The sequence below is a fragment of the Delphinus delphis genome, chromosome 13 (genome assembly GCF_949987515.2).
Source record: "Delphinus delphis chromosome 13, mDelDel1.2, whole genome shotgun sequence".
In the NCBI taxonomy this organism is placed as follows: domain Eukaryota; kingdom Metazoa; phylum Chordata; class Mammalia; order Artiodactyla; family Delphinidae; genus Delphinus; species Delphinus delphis.
In genome coordinates this window covers 7443116-7461848 of record NC_082695.1, presented here as the reverse complement: position 1 = coordinate 7461848, position 18733 = coordinate 7443116, and the positions used below count along the sequence as shown (strand labels likewise).

Below are 18733 nucleotides of genomic sequence, written 5' to 3'. Positions count from 1 at the left end.
AATTAAACACTTTTGTTTGTCAAGGGACACTACCAAGAAAGTGAAAGACAAGCCACAGAATGGGAGAAAATCATGGACAAGACAGGGGGCTAGTATCCAGAATATATAAAAACTCAACAGTACAAAGACAACCCAATTTAAAAATGACCAAAGTATTTGAATAGACATTTCTCCAGAGAAGATACACAGGTGGCCAATAAGCACATGAAAAGCTGTTCAACATCATTAGTCAGGTAACTGCAAATAAAAACCACAATGAGCTACCACTTCACACCTATTAAGATGGCTATAGTTTTTGTAAACGTAAAATAATCAGTGTTGGTGAGGATATGAAAAAATTGGAACCCCGTATATTGCTGGTAGAAATGTAAAATGGTGCGGCTTCTGTGTAAAACACTTTGGCAGTTCCTCAAAATGTTAAACATAGGACTTCCCTGGTGGCGCAGTGGTTCAGAATCCACCCGCCAATGCAGGGGACACAGATTCCATCCCCGGTCTGGGAAGATCCCACATGCCGCGGAGCAACTAAGCCCGTGTGCCACAACTACTGAGCCTGCGCTCTAGAGCCCCCGAGCCACAACTATTGAGCCTGCGTGACACAACTACTGAAGCCTGCGCACCTAGAGCCTGTGCTCCGCAAGAGAAGCCACCGGAGAAGCCTGAGCACCGCGACAAAGAGTAGTCTCTGCTTGCATCTAGAGAAAGCCCGTGCGCAGCAACGAAGATCCAATGCAGCCAAAAAAAAAAAAAAAAAGTTAAACATAGAGTTACCATATGACCCAGCAATTTCATTCCTAGGTATCTACCTAAGAGAAACGAAAACATATGTTTATACCAGACTTGTACACAAATGTTCACAGCAGCATTGTTCGTAAGAGTCAAAAAGTGGAAACAACTCAAATGTCCATCAGCTGATGAATGGATAAACAAAATGCCTTCTACCCATATATAGAAAATTATTCAGCCATAAGAAGGAATGCAGTACTGACACATGCTACAACACAGATGAACCTTGAAACCATTATGCTGTGAAATAAGCCAGTCATGGAAGGACAAATACTGTATAACTCAACTTACATGAAATATCTAGAAGATGCAATTACAGAGAAAGAAAGCATATTGGTGGTTGACAGGGACTGGGCCAATGGGGCGGTGGGGCTTGACTGCTAATGGGTGGTGCTTCCTTTTGGGGTGAGGAAAACGTTGAAAATTAGATTACAGTGACAGCTGCACTATGAATATAGTGGCCCTGTGAATATACTAAAAACCCCAGAATTGTACACTTTAAACGGGTGAATTTTAGTTATGTAAATTAGATCTCAATCAAGAGGTTGCCTTTCCAAATTATAGGAACCAGAATCATCTTACCCCATTAATTTCACGAACCGGTGCCCAGGAGTCCCTAGAATGTCGGGCAGTGGGCTAGGTGCTGGGAGGATGGAGAGACGAATGAGATTGGACGAGTCTGAAATGGGGCCTTGGTGCTAAACGGGTTGTATAGTTGGGCAGTGATTAAAACCCCTAACTCAGGGATTAAAGAAATCCACCTTAGAATCCACTGATGAGAGTGTTCAGATTATTTGGCCTTGGGCTCATTTCTCCTCTCCAGTTCTGCCAAACAGGGATGAGAATTAACACTTTATTCCGAGGGGGTTCGGAGTAGAAATAGAAACAGATTAACAACTGGGAAGCGCTCAGTACCTGCTGGGGGCCCCCAAGGTTATAACCCCCAGGCTGTGGTGGGGAAGTGTATTTTTAACCCAGCGAACGTGGGGCTGAGTCGGGGTCTCAGATTCCCGGCTGGGGAAAATTTCGCCCGCAAGGGGAGGAAGTGGGTTTCACGAGGGCCGGCGCGGGCGCGCGCCCCCGCTTGCTGGAGCACGCGCCCGGCCCTGGCGCACGCGCGCGTCCTGGCGGTTGCCTAGCAACCGGGTGGCGTGGAGAACGCGCGATCATGGAGACGCCCTCCCTGACAGTGAGCGCCGCGGTCTGGGAGCACCTGCGGAAGTTGTGTCTGCACGAGTTCCCGTGCGGCACGGGCAGCTGGGTGCGGGCGCTGGCGGGGCGGCTGGAGGAGGGGCTCGGGGTTCTGGGGGACGGAGGGGACTGACCAGGGGCCAGGCCGGGGCCTAGGGGCGGAGAGCGGGGTCGGGGTGGTGCTGGCCCCGGGTGCTGAGCGGGCCGCCAGCCCCAGGAGTTGGCTGGTCTGGAGAAACCTGAGAGGATGTTTGCGTCTGGGCGTTTAGGGAGCGTCCTGACCGGGGTGGTGGGGGGATGGGGATGGATTGTGGGAACAGGGACACTGCAGGGGTGGACGGGATAGGCCCCCCGGGGCCTGTGGGCGCTGACGCAGGGTGGAGGGCAGGGACCCCCCCCCCCCCACCACCACCACCACCAGAGCAGGACCCCATCCTGAGCGCATCAGGCGGATCTGGGGCAGGCGACTGGCTGTCTTAAAGACACCGGGCTCCTTTGGGGTGAAAAGCTCATCCTGAGAGCAAGGCTTGCAGTTAGGACCCTGCTGTGCTGTGGCCACAGGGGCCATCCTCATCACCTAAGTGCACAAGGAGCATGACATTGAGAACCCGGGGCTTCCCAGGTGTGCCCGGAAGTCTTGAGTCCTGAAGGGTTCCCGGGGACTTGGTGGGAAGCTGGGGACCCACCTACTCTTGTCGGCTGGTGTCCAGTTTCATAGAAGAGAAAACTGAGATACCAATCAAGGAACTAATTTATTTGTTTCAACAACAAACATGGATTGGGCACCTACTATGTGCCTGGCATTGTGCTGGACTTGGGGGTTTCATACATAGATGTCTCTCAAGAGGAAGGAGTGGGAGAGAGTAAACTCCAGGACCGAAGTCTTTCATCCTCCACTTATGGCATCTAAAGGTTCTGAATTTACCTTTTCAGGCTTTGCCGCCTGTTCTTCAAAAACCTTTCCTTGGCTCGTTACAGCCCACAGATTGCCTTTTGCACCTCCTGGCTTCTAAACTCTCCCTGATTGTCCTGTTTAACAATCGATTCCATTTTGAGAGTTTTGAGTCCTTGAGAGGGGCTGAGTCATAACGAGAGAAATTCTCTGCCTCCACCTCTGCAGAATAAGTCACGCTTTCTTCCTCAAACTTACCGAGCATGGCGGGAGCTGATCCCCCGAGAGGAGGACGCTGTGGGCCCTGGGGAGGAGACGGTGGATGCCCTGCTGGGCCTGGTCTGCAGCCCCCACTCACCCTGGGCCCTGCTGGAGGGCTCAAGCGCTGAGGACCGTTTTCTGAGAGAGCTGGCCATCCAGAATCCCCTGATGCTCAAAGACAGCTTCTTCTACACCTACTTCAGGTCGCTACGGGTGGTGGACAAGCAGGTGAGCACTGGGGGCGAACACCAGGTACAGGGTTGGTGTTGGGGGGGCCATTCCCCTTACAGGCCTTGGTGGTAAGACCTAGCTCTGCCCTCCCCTGATTAATCTCACCAGCTTGTCCACAGAGCAGGGCCAACAACCCTGGCGAGCTGGCCTAGTCTGTTACCCCAGAGAAGGGAGGCCCAGCCGGGAAGGGCCCCTAATGTCCTTGAAGCCAAAGTCAACTGAGGATTCACAGACAGACCCCTGAAGCTTCTGGTCTGATGCTGCTGGGTGTAAACTAGAATGATTCCTTAAGACCATAGGATTCACTGTGGCTCTGGGGTGGACAGCGGAGAAGATGGGATTCCTGGCTTCAGGAGCTGACGGTCCAACAAGGGACACAGGACATGAGCTGGAAGTTGTCCAACACCTACAGTCAGAGGAGGGGTGAGGGTTGAGAGGTGACAGGCCACTGTGGCGGCCGAGACACTCGAATCCTGGCAGGAAAGGCGTGCAAGAGAAGAAAGGGTTTGGGGTGTGGGGTGGTCACTCTCTGCAGATGCATGTGCCATTGCCGTCCTCACTCCAGTGCCGCCTCACGCACTGGAGCTCTGTGCTCCCTTTCCTCCCTTCCAGGTGAGCCTGGTGGACAAGGACCTCCTGAAATTTGTGAAGCTTGAAGAGTTGGTGCTGAGTGCTAATCAAATCAAGGAGATTGACACCACCAACCTGCCCCCAACTCTCAAGGTAAAGGAGCCCAGGTTCCATTCCAGGTCTTGGAGCCAATGCTACCCAGAGGCCCTGCCCCTCCTCTGCCCCCCCCCCCCCCACACAGAAGGTTTGGCCATCGTGACTGTGCTAAGGGCCAGCCTCAGGCTTTGGAGAGGTAGGCCTGATCCCTCAAAAAGTTAAACCTAGAATTTCCACGTGACCCAGCAATTCCCTTCCTAGGTATACACCCCAAAGAATACAAGGCAGGAATCAGACAGATTCCTGTACGCCAGTGTTCACAGCAGCGCTATTCACAATAGCCAACAGGTGGACACAGCCCGCTTGTTATCAGCAGATGAATGGAGCGGCAAAATGTGGTCTATCCACACCGTCATAAAAAGGAATGACATATGTACAACATGGATGACCTCGAAAACATGATGCTGAGTGAAGGAGGCCGGACACAAAAGGCCACGTATTAGATGATTGCACTGCATGAAATATCTAGAAGAGGCAAATCCATAGAGACAGAGAGTACATTAGTGGTTACCAGGGGGAGGGATTGGGGAGTTATAGCTTAATGGGTACACAGTTTCTGTTGGAGTAATGAAAAATTTTGGAAATGGATAGTAATGATGGTTGTACATTAAGTGAATGTACTTAACGCTGCGGAATTGTCCACTTAAAAAGGGTTGAGGGCCTCCCTGGTGGCGCAGTGGTTGAGAGTCCGCCTGCCGATGCAGGGGACATGGGTTCGTGCCCCGGTCTGGGAAGATCCCACATGCCGCGGAGCGGCTGGGCCCGTGAGCCATGGCCGCTGAGCCTGTGCGTCCGGAGCCTGTGCTCCGCAACAGGAGAGGCCACAACAGTGAGAGGCCCATATACCGCAAAAAAAAAAAAAAAAAAAAAAAGGGTTGAAATGGCAAATTATATATATTTTACCACAATAGAAAAGTTTTAAAAAGAGGTAGGCCAGGCTTTTTTTTTTTAAGAATACTTTATTTTTAATAAATTTATTTATTTTTGGCTGTGTTGGGTCTTCACTGCTGCGCGTGGGCTTTCTCTAGTTGCGGCGAGCGGGGGCTACTCTTCGTTGCGGTGCGTGGGCTTCTCATTGCGGTGGCTTCTCTTGTTGTGGAGCACGGGATCTAGGCGCACGGGCTTCAGTAGTTGTGGCACGCTGGCTCAGTAGTTATGGCTCGTGGCCTCTAGAGCACAGGCTCAGTAGTTGTGGCGCACGGGCTTAGTTGTTCCACGGCATGTGGGATCTTCCCAGACCAGGGCTCGAACCCGTGTCCCCTGCATCGGCAGGCAGATTCTTTTTTTTTTTTTTTTTTGCGGTACGTGGGCCCCTCACTGCTGCGTCCTCTCCCATTGTGGAGCACAGACTCCAGACACGCAGGCTCAGCAGCCATGGCTCACGGGCCCAGCCGCTCTGCGGCACGTGGGATCCTCCCAGACAGGGACACAAACCCGTGTCCCCTGCATCGGCAGGCAGACTCTCAACCACTGCGCCACCAGGGAAGCCCGGCAGGCAGATTCTTAACCACTGTGCCACCAGGGAAGCCCCAAAAAGAGGTAGGCCAGGCTTTATTACGAGTCTTCAGCTGAGCATATCAAAATGGTCTCAATTTTAAATTAAATGCTGAGACTAGTAGATTTTGTGGCAGAAGAGGCTCAGAAGTATGGCTCAGTACTGGGCTCAAGAAGAAAGCGGGCAAGGCCTTGGAGGAGAAATACAAGAACTCTGTAATCTTTGGGTTTATTCCCTATTTCAGCCAGGGGCCCTTTGGCTTTGCCAGAGACAACTGCCATGAGTCGAGAAATTGCAAAAATGTTAACTCGGGGCTTCCCTGGTGGCGCAGTGGTTATGAATCTGCCTGTCAATGCAGGGGACACAGGTTCAAGCCCTGGCCCGGGAAGATCCCACGTGCCGCGGAGCAACTAAGCCCGTGCACCGCAACTACTGAGCCTGTGCGCCTAGAGCCCATGCTCCACGACAAGAGAAGCCACCACAATGAGAAGCCCGCGCACCGCAACGAAGAGTAGCCTCCGCTCGCCACAACTAGAGAAAGCCCACGCGCAGCAACGAAGACCCAACACAGCCAAAAATAAAAATAAATAAATTTTTAAAAAGTGTTAACTCATTTCCTTTCCCACTCTCTCCGACATCACCTCCACTCCATATTTTAAAGTTTCCTTCACAACAGGAAAATAAACTTTTTTTTTAATTTTTAAGATTAATTTTTATTGCAGTATAGTTGCTTTACAATGTTGTGTTAGTTTCTACTGTACAGCAAAATGAATCAGTTATACGTATACATGTATCCCCTCTTTTTTGGATTTTGGTCCCATTTAGGTCACCACAGTGCATTAAGTAGAGTTCCCTGTGCTCTACAGTATGTTCTCAGTAGTTACCTATTTTATACATAGTATCGATAGTGTATATATGTCAATCCCAATCTCCCAATTCCTACCACCCCCACTTTCCCCCTTGGTAGCCATACATTTGTTCTCTACATCTGTGTCTATTTCTGCTTTGCAAATAAGATCATCTATACCATCTTTCTAGATTCCACATATATGCATTAATATATGATATTTGTTTTTCTCTTTCTGACTTACTTCACTCTGTATGACACTCTCTAGGTCCATCCACGTCTCCGTAAATGACCGAGTTTTGTTCTTTTTATGGTTGAGTAATATTCCATTGTATATATGTACCACATCTTCGTTATGCATTCCTCTGTTGATGGACATTTAGGTTCCTTCCATGTCCAGGCTACTGTAAATAGTGCTTCAATGAACATTGGGGTGCATGTGTCTTTTTGAAGTATGGTTTTCTCAGGGTATATGCCCAGTACTGGGATTGCTGGGTTGTATGGTAATTCTATTTTTAGTTTTTTAAGGTACCTCCATACTGTTCTCCATAGTGGCTGTATCAATTTACATTCCCACCAACAGTGCAAGAGGGTTCCCTTTTCTCCCCACCCTCTCCAGCATTTATTGTTTGTAGATTTTTTTTTAATTTATTTATTTTTGGCTGTGTTGGGTCTTCGTTGCTGCGTGCGGGTTTTTCTCTAGTTGTGGAGAGTGGGGGCTGCTCTTCATTGCGGTGCGCAGGCCTCTCATTGCGGTGGTCTCTCTTGTTGCGGAGTACGGGCTCTAGGCGCACGGGCCTCAGCAGTTGTGGCTCGTGAGCTCTAGAGCGCAGGCCCAGTAACTGAGTCACACAGGCCCAGTTGCCCCACGGCATGTGGGATCTTCCAGGACCAGGGCTCGAACCTGTGTCCTCTGCATTGGCAGGTGGATTTCTAACCATTGCGCCACCAGGGAAGCCCTGTTTGTAGATTTTTTTAAATGATGGCCATTCTGACCGGTGTGAGATGATACCTCACTGTAGTTTTGATTTGCATTTCTCTAATGATTAGTGATGTTGGAGCATATTTTCTTGTGCCTCTTAGCCATCTGTACGCTCACTTTGGAGAAATGTCTATTTAGGTCTTCCGCCCCGCCCATTTTTTGATTGGGTTATTGGTTTTTTTTAATATTGAGCTGCATGAGCTGTTTGTATATTTTGGATATTAATCTTTCGTCAGTTGCTTCATTTGCAAATATTTTCTCCCTTTCTGAGGGTTGTCTTTTCATCTGAAAAGAAACTTTCTGACACCTGCTGTGGGAATATTTTCTTCCAGGATTCTTAGAAGGGGGTCCAGGTGGGCACAGGGAGACGAGGCATGAGTACTTCGTAATTCCTCTCCTGAGTTGCCCAGAGTGGAAGCAGGGAGTGGGTTCCGTTTTGTCTGGGCTCATGGGCTGTCTTTCCACCCGCGTCGCAGGTGCTGGAGCTCTACGGCAACAAGATGACCAGCATGGAGTGTCTGTGCAGCCACCCGCCCCCAAGGCTCCAGCACTTGGGGTTGGGTCACAACAAGCTTCTGGGCCCCCTGGAGAGTCTATACGTCACCAGTGATTACTGGTAACTCGGGAGCCCCACGTGGAAACAGGGAGGGAGGGGTCGAGCATTAGATTTGGGCCATTCTATGCTGGTGACTTGGAGAACTCAGCTTTGCTCTTTTCTATAATAACTCCTGGTTGACTGCTAAGTCTGGACCTAGGATTTATTTCTCTGACCCCATAAACAAAAAACCCCCTGAGGCCCAGGGAAGGACACCAAGAGGTAGTGGGAATGAGTGGGACCTTCTGCTTCAGGGTTTCTGTTGACACTCAGGCCAGCTAATTCTTGGTTGTGAGGGCCGTCCTGGGCACTGCCGTAGGTGGAGCAGAACCCCCGGCCTCTACCCACCAGATGCCAGTAGCACCCACCCCACACCAGCTGCGACAGCCAGCAGGTCTCCAGACAGCACCACATGTCCACTGGGGGGCAGAACCACCCCCAACTGAGAACTGCTGCCCTACAGACAGCTCTCGGTTAGACCTTGTCTTCTTGGTGGGTGAGCAGTGGGAAACTGAAACGCTGGATCTGAGGAGTCTCAGGGCCTCAGATACCATCCGTGAAAATCCATCAGAGGAAGCGGGGCCAGGGAGGCCTGTCAGAGAAGCTCTGAGGATTCCTGGGGCTCAGCATCCTGGGCAGCACTTCCCCGGGCTGACGTTCATGACTGTTCCTTTCTTCACAGCCCAGAAGGGGCACGAGGCGCAGGGCAACATCCCTGCCCTGTTTCCCAGGCCTCCTGGGAACGTGCTCGTGGAAGGTCCGTCTCTCTGACCCTAATTTCCTCCTTCCTCCCCTTTCCCTACTCTTGGCCAAGCTGCCTCTTCACAGCCTTGGCCGTGTACAATTCTGGATCCCTTCCCTCCACTGACCTCAGCCGTCAGGGTGAGCACAGGAAGGAAACATACACTTTGGACTTCGTGTGACAGCTGAGTTCAGGCTCGTACCATGGACAGAGTTCTAAGTGTTCTGGGTTTTGATTTGGAAAACAGACTTCCGGTAACGTAACCTGCTTCATGCTGAGTATGGATTTCATAGCAACACATGCGTGTGTGAAACCTCCGTCTTTTGCTGTTTTGAATTTAAAAGGATTCACTTCCTGCGAATCAATTTTGCTGAGGTTTCCACCAGTTCTCTTGAAGGAGGCTGATATTGGGTAGAATCTGTGTGCCGGTCAGCACGAAACGTTCTTCTCGGGTGTTTTGGTCACTGGCTGGCCAACGTCGCGGGCAGGATGGGAGGGGGGAGGGAGGGGAGTTGAAGTTCCTGAACTCCACAGCTGGGAGGCCATCACACGTGATGGCGGGATTGTGTGATGCTTAGTCGCCTCGTGGGTTTGGGTTCTGTTTGTTGTTTTTGCACCTCTGTTCTCAGGGCTGAAATTGATTTGCTTTCTGCTTTGTGCAGCAGGAAGGCCCTCTCCTCCAGGTCGGGGTGCAGGGCACCTCCTCTGTCCTCACCGGCCAGTTCTTCTTCACCCACGTCCCCCAGGAAATGAACCAGATGGCTTCCTGTGGTCATGCGCTGGTCTGACTCTGGAGAGCGTCCTCCAGCTTTAGACCCCTCGAGCCTCATGCACCCTCTTCCCAGGCCCCGCTATTTACCGACCTCTCCTACCCCCACCCGCTGCTCCTCCGCTCAGAGGCTCCCCTCCACCTTCCTCGGCAGTTTGTCCCTCTCTGCTGAGAGCCTTCTAGATGCACAACCCCGCATTAGGCTCTATGGGAGATAGACGGTTAACTGAGAAGAGGTCTGTATACGTGGAAGTCCGGTAGAGGCGGGATGTGGCGGCGGCCACCTCTATGCCACAGTAAGGAGGGAGGCCACTGGGAGAACCAGGAACCCCTTCCCAACAGGGGGGCTAACCCAGGTCAAGGGCAGCACAAGGCTTGAGAGTCGAGCATGGGCACAGCCTCCCGTCCCGTCCTCAGCCCCAGGCCTTGTCCATCAGGGACTCGGGGTGCTGGGGGATGCAGGTGCCGTGGCAAGATCACAGCTACCTGTCCCCACCCCTTTGCTTACCTGGCCTCTTGACTTCCGGCGGTCCCACTCACCTTCCAGGCCCAACCTCATCTCCCTGGACCTGAGCTTCAACGACCTGACGGACCTGCAGGGCATGGTGTCCGGCCTCCGAACGCTGCAGCGCCTGAGGTTGCTCGTGCTGCAGGGGAACCCGCTGGCCCTGGTGCCCTGCTACCGGGGCTTCATCATCGACGGCCTGTCTGGCCTCTGCGTGCTGGACGACATCACCGTGGCACCCAGCGAGAAGCATCTGTTCCGTGGGCTCAGCCACAGCGGGGGTGAGGGAGCCGATGTGCAGGGCAGGGTGGGGGGCTAGGGGGACCTGCTGGCCCGACCATCACCCTACTGGCTGCACGTGTCTGTCTGTCATCCAGCTCCCTGGCTGACCCAGACCCTGGTCAGGTGTAGGTCACCTTCTTGGTCAGAGTTCTCTCCCAGATTTTGATCGTCGTGATTGAGATTTGGCGACAGAAATGGTAGGGAGGCTGGGACCATCAGTCCCCTCCCTTCCTAGACAAATGGGAAACATTCTTTAAATTAGTTTCTTGGCGTCCGTGGTGGCTTGAGATCACCCCCTTGTGGCTCACAGCACAAGCTGCACCAGAGCCTTCTCAAGGTCAGGGTGACAAAACATTGATAAAAATAGCTACGCCTACTGAGTACCAGCACGGGCTAAGGTAACATAGTCTCCATCTGTAACTCTCCTGCAAAGAGGCTACTACCATTCCCATTTTACACGTCAGGAAAACAAGGCTTAAGAGTGGCCTCTTGCCCAAAAGAGACTTACCCCAAATCACGGGTGTGTTGAACTTGGTAGAGCTGGGATTCGAACCCAAGTCTGCAGAGTGAGGCTCAGCCCTGTTCGGAGGAAAGAAGGCAGGAGCTGAGCTCGCCTGCCCTCCCCTGCTGTCTGCCTGCCCAGTCCCTCCCCGCAGCTCCCCTCACCCCTGCCCGTTCCCCCCTGCAGATCTCCTGGCACATGAGGCGCGGTTAGTGGTGACTGTTGGACATGTCAGAGGGGTTCTGGACTCCTCGGTCTTGGACCCGGAACCAGGGCCCCAAGGCCCTTTCATCACTTACAGCTATTATGTAACATACGAGTTTGTGGAAGATGAGGAAGGCGAAGGAGATGAATACGGCCGCGTGCTGGCTGAGGTGTGTCCGTGGGGGCTCTGCTCTCGGGTCCTCAGGGGCTCCTGTGCAGGCACAACGGCTTTGGGGACCCAGGAAAACCCTTAACGTGGATCTTTCCAATTCATACCCTACTCTGAGCAGGAAACTGGCTTCCGCTCGGCCTGTTTCTTGCAGCCGGAGTAATTCTCAACCGTGTTCACCCCTTCCCATCCCCCCTGAAATGGGAGCAAAGGACATAACAAGGGAGCAGCCCAGAGTTTCGCGACTAGGCTGCTGGCTTCCCCACCACGTTCTCCAGCTGCCCCTACACCTCCCGGCTCCCTTCCTGTCACAAGAAAACCCAACGGTGTCATCCCACTAGGAGAAATGCCTGGGGCCAGGACTTCCCTGGCGGGCCAGTGGTTAAGACTCTGCGCTTCCATTGCAGGGGGCGCGGGTTCGATCCCCGGTCGGGGAACTAAGGTCCCATGTACCGCAGGGCGTGGCCAAAAGAACCAAAAATACACGAGGGTCCCCAGCTCATGTGGAAGTTGTTACTATTTTTACTGTTAACATAGAACTTTCAGGAAAAAACAGGACTGGTAATTTTTTTTATAACTTCCTGCCTCCTAAGTCCACATGTTTGCTTTGCTTCACATCCATCAAACACTGGTGCCCATTTACACCACGTTCGCATAATGTCAGGTGAGAGCTCTGAGGCCAGCGGCCCTGGACGTGTTTTCGTGTCTTCTGTGGCAGATCGTCAAACCCCCGCCCAGCACGGAACAGCTGGGTGAGGACATTCCCAAAGAGCCCATCAAAGAGGCTGAAGACTCTGTAGGGTCTGGGCTGGCCTCCCAGTCCCAGTCCAGGGAGCTGGAGGAGTCCGGCGCCTCAGCGCCCTTGCCGCGGCCCATGGACTCTGCGGAAGAGCAGGCCAAGCTGCGGCCGCGCCTGGATCCCCGGCTCTGGCCATCCCCGGGGTAAGGATGCTCACCGGGCTGGGAACAGGGCCCAGACCACACCTGCGTTTATCGTTCTGCATTCTACTCTGTCCCCTGCCCTCCCTGACCCCGCAGCCTCACGCTGTGCCCACATGTGCACATCTTCTCAAAGTGCCCTCCCAGCCTTGTCCCTGGTCCCCAGCACAGCCCCCTGGGTGATGGCCCCCATGTCTCCATCTCCCCTCCCCAAGGACAGTTCTCTTTAGCACAGTCCGCAAGCCCTGGTCTGACGTCATCCCCTGCAACTACGAGATGCAGCACGTGCTCAAGGACCTGGTGCGGCTCAAGGCCTTCCTGCTCTCAGGGACCACCGTCACCATCGTGGAGGAGAAGGTGGGAGGCTGGAATTCTCCAGGGGTGGTCTTTGATTTCTCTGCCCCACTTCTCCTCTGTTCCGCTCTTCTGTCGGGCATCTGTAGCCCTGCTCCCTTGTTGGCAGGGTCTCGGTGCCTTTCCAGAAAGATCCTGGCTAGCTCCAACCCAGCTTCTGTCCCCTAGATTCTCTCCTGGCCTGCGGTGCCGCCTTCCCCCAACAGTCCCTCGGCTGCTAAGAAGGGAAAGGGAGAGAAGGACAAGAAAGGGAAGGAGAAAGACAAGGAAGAGAAAAACAAGAAGGGAAAAGATGGGAAAGACAAAGCAGGCAAAGGGGAGAAAGAACCAGCCAAGGTGCCTCTGTGTGGGGCGGCCGGGGGCGGGGCTGCTCCCTTGGTCCCCTGCTCCCCGCTTCCACTCGCCCAGCCTCTCCCCACAGGAGCAGAAGGGGAGCAAGAAGAAGGAGCTTCGTAAGGATCTGCGCCAGGACCCGCCTGTCCTCCGGGTGCTGGGCAGTGGCCCGGTGGACCTGGAGCCCCTGCTCTCCGGGGAGCCATTCGTGTCCACCGTGTGCAACTTCGGGGTGGTCCGTACCTTGGAGACCGACAGGCTGACGCTTTACAGGGTACAGCAGTGCCCCTGGCCTCCCCTGCCCACAGAAGCCTGGCCAGGCTGTGGGAGGGAGGGGGAGGCGGGGAGGGGGAGGGGGCCAGAACCACAGGAGGGGGCGCTGGAGGGGTGACGCAGCAAGGGTCACCTGCATGGTGGGCGGCCTTCTCGAGTGCGAGGGGCCAGGCAAGCGGGCAGGTCGGGCAGCTGCTCCCCAGGAGACCAGGAGAGGCCCTGGCGGGGGTGAGGGCACCCACCCTTTCCCCAGCATCCCCCCACTCCAGCAAGGAACTTACTTTGTGGTTCTTCCTCTCAGAATTCAAAGAAGAAGAAGAGTGAGAAAGCTAAAAATGGTAAGACCGATGATGGTAACAGGGCAGGGGGTGTTTACTGAGGACCAGTCCTAGTCCGTTCAGGTCGCTGTGAAATTTCACAACGTGGGTGGCGTGTAAACAACAGACATTTATTTCCAGCTGCTCTGGAGGCCAGGAGGTCAAAGACCAAGTTGTCAGCAGCGTCAGGTGAGAGTCCTGTTCCTGGTTCGCGCCTTCTTCCTGGGTCCTCACCTGGCGGAAGGGACCAGCGGTCTCCCTCTGCCCTCATGATGTAACCGCCTTCCAAAGGCCCCGCCTCCTAATATCATCACCTTTGGGGGCTGGGATTTCAACATATGAATTTGGGGAAGGGCACAAATATAGCAGGACTTGCTGAGGGATCAGCCTGATTGGGGACCAAAGGAATGGAAGGATGGAGAATCATATCTTCCAGCCGGTGGGAGGGACGGCCATGTCTACCCTGATGAACAAACCCTGTGTCTTCCCTGCAGCCCTGCTGCGGTCATGACATGAGCAGGACAGGCATTCTGGGGTAGGGGCCAGGAGGGAATGAGTAGGGAGGCCCAGGGTTGGGAGTGTCCAGGGTCCTTCTGGCTCAGCGGTGGTCCTGCTTCTGCAGGACGTTAGCCCTCCCTTATAAGGAGCCTGGACTTGTTGTATGGGCAGTGGCAGCATTGAAATAGGTAAGTTTTAGATTTAATTTTTTTTAAGATTTATTTATTATTTTATTTATTTTTGGCTGCATCGGGTCTTAGTTGAGTCATGCGGGATCTTCGTTGAGGTGCATGAGCTTCTCTCTAGTTGTGGCGTGCAGGCTCCAGGGCACGTGGGCATTGTAGTTTGCAGCAGGCAGGCTCTCTAGTTGAGGCGCGCAAGCTCAGTAGTTGTGGCGCGTGGGCTTAGTTGTCCCGTGGCATGTGGGATCTTAGTTCCCTGACCAGGGATCAAACCCGTGTCCCCTGCATTGTAAGGCGGATTCTTTACCACTGGACCACCAGGGAAGTCCTTAGATTTAATTTTTAGAACTGTCTGGCTTGGAGGGAGAGGTAGGAGACAGGTCACTCAGCTGGGAGACTGCTGCAAAAGTCTAAAGCAAGTCCACAGCAGCCCGATTCAGAACAGCCAAAAAGTGGAAACAGCCCAAATGGCTATCAGCGGATGAAAGGATAAACAAAATGTGGTCCATCCATACAATGGGATATTATTCCGTCACAAAGAGGATTGAAGCACTGACATGTCCTAAACCACAGATAAACCTTGAAAACTCAATGCTAAGGGAAAGAAGCCAGACACAAAAGACCACATAACGATTTTATATGAAATGTGGAGAATTGTCAAATCCATAGAGACAGAAAGTAGATTAGTGGTTGCCTGGGGGCAGGGGAAGGAGGGAATGGGGCATGACTGCTTAGTGGGTGCGGGTTTTCCATTTGGGGTGACGAAAATGCTCTGAAATGAGCCGTGATGGTTGCACAACATCGTAAATATACTAAAAGCCCCTGAACTGTACCTTTTTTATTTTTTCACACACACACTGTATTTTATTTTTACAAGAGATAAATAAACTGACACCAAGCATTGTAAATGAATGACCATAACAAAAGCAACAATGATTGCAATTACCAAACACAACAAAGGGTTATAGTTAATAAGCCAACAAAGGAGAGAAAATAGGGATTATAAAAATATTCAGTTAATCTGAAGGTGGAAACAGAAAAAACAAAGAACATATGGGATAAATAGAAAACAGCAAGATGGTAGACTTAAACCCAATTATATTGAGTCACATGAAATATAAATGGTCTAAACACCCAGTTAAAAGGCAGAGATGATCAGATTGGATAAAAAAGTAAGACCAAGCTATCCGCCTATCAGAAACCCTCTTTAAATATAAAGATACAAAAATATAAGAAATAAAAAGGATGGAAAAAGATATTCATGCTAACACTGATCAAAAGAAAATGGGAGTAGCTGCATTAATATCAGACAAAGTAGATTTCAGAGCAAAGACTATTACCAGGGATAAAGAGGGTCATTTCATAATAAAGGAGTCAGTTCATTGGGAGGATGTAACAGTCCTTAGCGTGTATGCACCTAATCATTGTTTCAAAATACATGAAACAAAAGCTGATAGAAGTACAAGGAGAAAGAGACAAATCCAAAATTATATTCAGAGATTTCAGCACAAATAAGTAATTGATAGAACAAATAGAAAAATCAATAAGCATGTAGAAGACTTGAATCACACTCTGCCAATTAACTTGAGCTAACTGACAGCTACAGAGCACTCCATCCAATCACACACACACACACACACACACACACACACACACACACGCACACACACATTCTTTAAGTGCACACAGAACTGAGATATTCTATAACCTGGGCCATAAAGCAAGTCTCAATAAGTTTAAAAGAATTCAAGTCATATAAAGTATCCTCTATGACTACAGTGGAATTAAACAGAAAAATATTTGCAAAATCCCCCAATTTTTAGAAACTAAATAACACACTTCTAAATAAGCTATGGGTCAAAGAAGAAATCAAAAGGGAAATTAGAAAGTATTTTGAACTGAATGGAAATAAAAATACAAAATGCCAAAATTAGTAGGATATAACAAAGCAGTATTTAGAGAGAAATTTATTGCACTAAATGTGTATATTAGAAAAGCTTCTAAAACTAATAAGTGAGTTTAACAGGGTTGCAGAATACAGGGTCAGTATTCAAAAAACGTTTCCATATATGAGCAATGAACAATCAGATATCACAAATTTTAAATAATACCATTTACAATAACATTATCAATAGAAGTTCTATATGTTGAAAACTATAAAATGAGAGAAACCAGACCTAAAACTATAAAATGAGAGAAACCAGACCTAAATCGGTGGAGATATATACTATGTACATAAATCAGGAGATTCAACATTGTTAAGATGTTGGTTTTCCTCAGATTGATCTACAGTCAATAAAATCTCAATCATAACCCTGGAGGGATTTTTTTTTTCTTTTTTTTTTGGTAGAAATCAGCAAGCTGATTCTCAAGTTCATATAGAAATTCAAAGGATCTAGGACAGCCAAAACAACTTTGAAAAAGAACAAAGGACTTAACACTACTGGAATTGAAGACCCAGACAAATATGGACATGAGATTTGTGATTGAATCCTTGGGTTAAAATGGTTTTAAACAAAACTTTTTTTTTTTTTTTTTACATTTTTGCAAATTTCTTTAATGTCTGGCTTAATTGAGGAAGCCATATTTGCATAACTGCTTCTGCAGTCAGTCTCTGTGATGTGTTGCTGTAGTTGAAGTGTATGAAGAAAATCTGACCTCACGTGGACATCTACTTGGAAAAGAGGGAAATATTTTAATAGGCTTTTAAATAACTGTGGATATTCCTCTTTGCATGAGACTTGACAACTAGTAGTTTTTTAAAGGTTGTTACAGTGTGAAAACTGAATCTATATGGATGAATTTTTTCATAATCAGTTATGTTAAATTAATCCATTGGTCTACATTGCCTTTTTTGTTTTTAACATTGCATTTTGAATGGCTATCTTACCCATGCACAATTGTTAACATCTGGCAATTGTTATTGGTAAAGTACTGGTTCACTGAGTTATGCAGATCTTCCAACTGTTGACACATTTTTTTTTTATCCATTATCCAAAAATCGCGTTCTTTATCATCAACCATAACATCAGAAAAGTCTTTTGAGTATTGGAAAACTGTTAAGTCCATGGTGGCAGATACAGTGTTACAAAGTTCTAGTTTCTACTTGAAAGTTCAAATGTTATAAATGTATTTATCAAAATGCTTTCAGTTGTTTTCCCTGAAGTGCCAGGCTTCATTCTTTTTTTAGAAAATATCTGACAAATATTCACGTCGAAATAACCATATTTTGTCAGCGTACTTTCAAGTGAAAAAGATGTTCCAAGAAAAAGCAGCTAGTTCATCTTGTAATTCAAACTGAGACGTGTTAAATGATCTAGTTAGATGTGATTTAATTTTATTCCTTATTACGGTGAAGACCCGAGGGCGGAATCTGATTCTGAAACCGTGCTCGCCTCGGGACGGCGGAGGTCACATCTGCGTTTCCGGGACGTGTCGTGAGCTGGCCCGGGATGGCCCGGCACTGCCAGCCCGCTCATCGCTCCGGATTCACACTTTCATATTTCTTCAGAAATAAGAAAATCTTTGGTTTTAGTGTACGAAAGCGACTACCGCCCCGACCCCCTGACTGTGGAGATCCAGATCCAGCTGATCCAGGGCCACTCGACGGAGGAGGCGCTTCGGATGCTTGTCCCGTAGGGCGCGGGATTAAAGGTTGTTCTGACACCGCGGCTCCGCGTCTGTCCAGCCGCCGCCGCGCGTCCGGGGAGCGGGGTGCTGGCCGTGGGGAGGAGCGGGGAGGGGGCCTGGCCGGGAGGAGACGGGAGTGCCCGGCTGGGGAGGAGCGGGGGAATGGCCGTGGCGAGCGGGGTGCCTGGCCGTGGGGAGCGGGGGTGGAGCTGGCCAGGGAGGAGAGGAAAGCTGGCCGGAGGAGGCGGGGGGCTGGCCGGGGAGAGCGGGGTCGGCCTCCCCCGGGCGGGCTCCGCAGGGCCGGGCCTCTCAGCCGGCAGGTGCGCGGGGAGCTGCGCAGACCCAGGTGGGCGGGGACCCGCGGCGGCCCCGGGCCCGCCCCCAGAGACCGCGCCCTCAAGCCCGGCCTTCGCCGCTGGGTTGGTGGGCCGCGCGGGGGCGTGGCCAGCGAGCAAGGGTGGCCGCTGAGCGCTGCTCACCTTCCGCGCCCAGCGGAGAGAGCTGTGCTTACGCGGCTGCGCTGCGTTTGCTCCTCGCTTGTGTCCGTTCGGCGTCTTGGCTCAGGTAGGTAGGCGAGGGGCGGGCGGTGTTTGGCCTGGGGCGCCTGGAGCCCCGCTGCTGGGAGGGGGCTGTCCACTGTGAGCGGAGGGACGCCGAGCCCCCGGCGGGAGGAGCCGACTTGGCAGCAGCGGGGTCGCGGTCGCACTGCCCCGCGGGAGCGGCCTCCCGCCTGCGGTGGACCGTCGGGGCCAGGTGGCCTCCTGCTGCCTGTTGGCTTCTGTTCGCCCCGCTGGAGCGAGAATGGCCGGAGCCGCGGGTTGTGGACGGGGCAGCCTGGGGCGCTTGCTCCGGAGTCCCCGACGGGCAGCGCCGCTCGCTGTGCTCAGGCCCGGAGGGGTGTCCCCCCGCGGGGCTCTGGTCCTTGCTCTGGCGACCCCACGGGCCTTTGCGCCTCCACAAGAGCCCTTTAGAGGCTGTCGTGTGGAGAGAATGAACCAGCCCTTGACCCTTTCCCTCATCAAAGCGTG

The 18733-nt window shown here is 51.5% G+C and overlaps 1 protein-coding gene across 1 annotated transcript; it reads left to right on the top strand.

Annotated features, from left to right (window-relative positions):
* The first annotated feature begins 1945 nt into the window (after positions 1–1945).
* Positions 1946–17737, top strand: LRRC43 (leucine rich repeat containing 43). The gene is made up of 13 exons (XM_060029352.1): positions 1946–2047; positions 3098–3358; positions 3974–4084; positions 7888–8027; positions 10065–10303; positions 10993–11180; positions 11898–12121; positions 12334–12475; positions 12641–12808; positions 12894–13079; positions 13380–13416; positions 13537–13584; positions 17611–17737. Exons 1-13 carry the CDS (start codon positions 1955–1957, stop codon positions 17712–17714), a joined length of 1941 nt encoding a protein of 646 aa, XP_059885335.1. The 5' UTR covers positions 1946–1954; the 3' UTR covers positions 17715–17737.
* Positions 17738–18733: the final 996 nt, after the last annotated feature.

Coding starts and splice junctions, on each gene's coding strand:
- LRRC43 (XM_060029352.1), top strand. CDS start 1,955: ATGGAGACGCCCTCCCTGACAGTGAGCGCCGCGGTCTGGGAGCACCTG. Junction 3,359..3,973: donor TACGGGTGGTGGACAAGCAG/GTGAGCACTGGG, acceptor CCTCCCTTCCAG/GTGAGCCTGGTGGACAAGGA. Junction 10,304..10,992: donor TGGGCTCAGCCACAGCGGGG/GTGAGGGAGCCG, acceptor TCCCCCCTGCAG/ATCTCCTGGCACATGAGGCG.